The following is a 2,571-nucleotide window of genomic DNA, read 5'->3' as shown; positions in this document are numbered from 1 at the left end:
ACTTCTAGGGGTTTATTTACCAGAAGTGACCATATCACCAAAATAAAGAAGTCAAATATGAAAAGAACCACAATCAGAAAATAACATATTTCCTTCTTTTATTCACAACCAATCAACTAAATAAACAAAATGACATAATTATAATTTTATTCATCCTATGACTATTAACCTAAATTATCAAATAGAATACAGGAATTTTTTTCACAGAAGAATCACATGAGCTATCCAGAAAAACCCCAAATGTGTACATTCCTTAGTTAATATATAGTCTAAGTGCCAAAGAGGAACCCAACAATTCCATTTATCTATATAATCTGGCCACTTTATGATTATAAGTGGTCCCATAAATGCGTAATTTCATAGGCTGATGTAGTCAATATCACTAGACCCATATTTGAAGATTTGGAAAACCATATAATTCTGATTGCTTTTTGTTAGACTATACCCTGATAATGGAGGGAACATCTAGTATGTCTTAGATTATGTTGAAACTCCCCAGAACTTTCCTCAGGGCTGCCTTTATCTCCTTATTCCGGAGGCTATAGATGAGGGGGTTGAAGAGTGGGGTCACCATAGCATAGAACGAAGTTGTGACTTTCTGTATTCTAGCAGAATGTCCAAGTCCTGGGCTCACGTACATGACCATCAGAGAGCCGTAGAACAGTGATACCACAGCCAAATGAGACCCACAGGTAGAGAAGGCCTTATGTCTCCCAATGGCTGAAGGCATACTCAACACAGCTAATAGAACAAGAGTATAGGACCCAAGGATGAAGAGGAAGTTACCAAAGATAACTAATGAGCTTAGAGTGTAGCAAAGCAGTTGGATTGTTGGGGCAGAGGCACACACCAGTGCAAATAGTGGCCCAGGGTCACATACAACATGGTCAATAATGTTTGGACCACAGAAAGGCATCCGAGAAATGAGAACTATGGGGATAAGGAACCACAGAAATCCACAAACCCAGCAAGTAATGACCATTTTGGTACAGAGGTGCCCAGTCATGATATTAGGGTAGTGCAAGGGACAGCAGATAGCAAGGTATCGATCAAAGGCCATGATAGCTAAAAGGAAACATTCAGATGTTCCCAAAGAGAAAAAGAAATAAAACTGGAGGAAACATCCAGCAAAGGAGATGGTCTTATCTGAGAGGAAGTTGACCAACATCTTGGGGACTGTAGAAGAGACATAGCAGATCTCTAGAAAGGAGAAACTCCCCAGGAATATGTACATGGGGATATGGAGTCGCTGATCACACCATAGAGCACAAACAATGGCCCCATTCCCTGTTATGGTCAGAGCATAAGTTGTGGTGAAGAGTAAGAAGAGGAGGATCTGAATCTTCCACTCACAGGAAAAACCTAGGAGTATAAATTCTCTTACCAAAGCAAAGCTGGAATCTGGCTCAGAGACATTCATTGGGTCAGTAACCTGCAAGGTTGAGACATATTGTCATCAGAACTAGTTTCAAATCTGTTCCTTTTTCAGAATGAAAAGACAGTGAACATGGGGTCATTTTTCAATAGAATCATCAGTTAAGAAGAGAACGTAGTCTACTTGTTCTTGGCTACATACTCTGAGTTTTGGGCATAGCAGGTAGCTGGCTACACAGAAACAAACTTTTTCCTGCTTCTAAATCTCTCCCTTACTATGTAACTATGATAGAACTAAGTCAAGTTTAACTCATTTTGTAAGCTTGCTATTTTGGGGCAGGGATTATCTATGATAGATTCTGGATAACATATAACACAAAGTTAACACTTAATCTGCTAGTTTCTTATCCTAAACCTATCTTACAGTGCAATAGACTCAGTAAAGAACGTTTTAATTTACTATTTACATCTCAGTTAAATATATTACTTAATATATTATTCACATATGAAAAGAAATAGGCATATTTTACAGCAAGCTGGTAGTAATCATTTTAAAGCTAATATCTCTACATTTTTGTTGATATTGCTGTTAGGTTAAGCACCATAAAAATGTAATACCATAATGTTACTTACCGACAATTTTAATGTTGTAGTGTTGGAAATGTCTTCAGTAGAAAACAGTGGCTTTAAGTTTTACTTAATCTTTCATCTGTACAGAAGTTTGCAAAATAACAGCTAGGTATGGGGCTTTATTTTTTGCAGTCTTTTTTAAATAAAATTTTGGGATTGAGTTTTCTTATATGCCTGTTTAAAATTAAAAATTTCCACTAAAAGACAAAAGTCAAATACTTGATTCTGTCATAAGTAAATTTCTTTCATTCCACATTCCCGTGGAAAAGATGTCAGGGATCTGAGTTCCCTGAATTTTTGTGTGTGTCTGGCATATGCAGGGATGTAAGTCTTGGAAGTTATGAGGGCTTACATTTCAGGCACAAACACAAAATTTTCAAAAGGAATTTTTTTCAATCTTTTCTCCACACCAGTGCTCTGAGAAGTCCTTTAGAATGATTTGGTGGAAGCGCTTCTTTTAGTAATATGTATCTCTTTTTTAAACGCTCCAAACCGGGAACGTTAATAAATCAACCTTAAGAAATTACAGAGTGAAAGGGGACGGACACAGAGATGTCATGACCCTGT

General features: G+C 37.1%; 1 protein-coding gene across 1 annotated transcript; it reads right to left on the bottom strand.

Moving 5' to 3' along the window:
- Window positions 1–475: 475 nt before the first annotated feature.
- Window positions 476–1,435, bottom strand: LOC131405903 (olfactory receptor 11H12-like). The gene has a single exon (XM_058541139.1). It carries the CDS (start codon window positions 1,418–1,420, stop codon window positions 476–478), a length of 945 nt encoding a protein of 314 aa, XP_058397122.1. The 5' UTR covers window positions 1,421–1,435.
- Window positions 1,436–2,571: the final 1,136 nt, after the last annotated feature.

Source organism: Diceros bicornis, chromosome 5 (genome assembly GCF_020826845.1).
Source record: "Diceros bicornis minor isolate mBicDic1 chromosome 5, mDicBic1.mat.cur, whole genome shotgun sequence".
Classification (NCBI taxonomy): Eukaryota; Metazoa; Chordata; class Mammalia; order Perissodactyla; family Rhinocerotidae; genus Diceros; species Diceros bicornis.
Note: the sequence above shows the minus strand (reverse complement) of the source record. Positions and strands in the feature narration are given on the sequence as shown.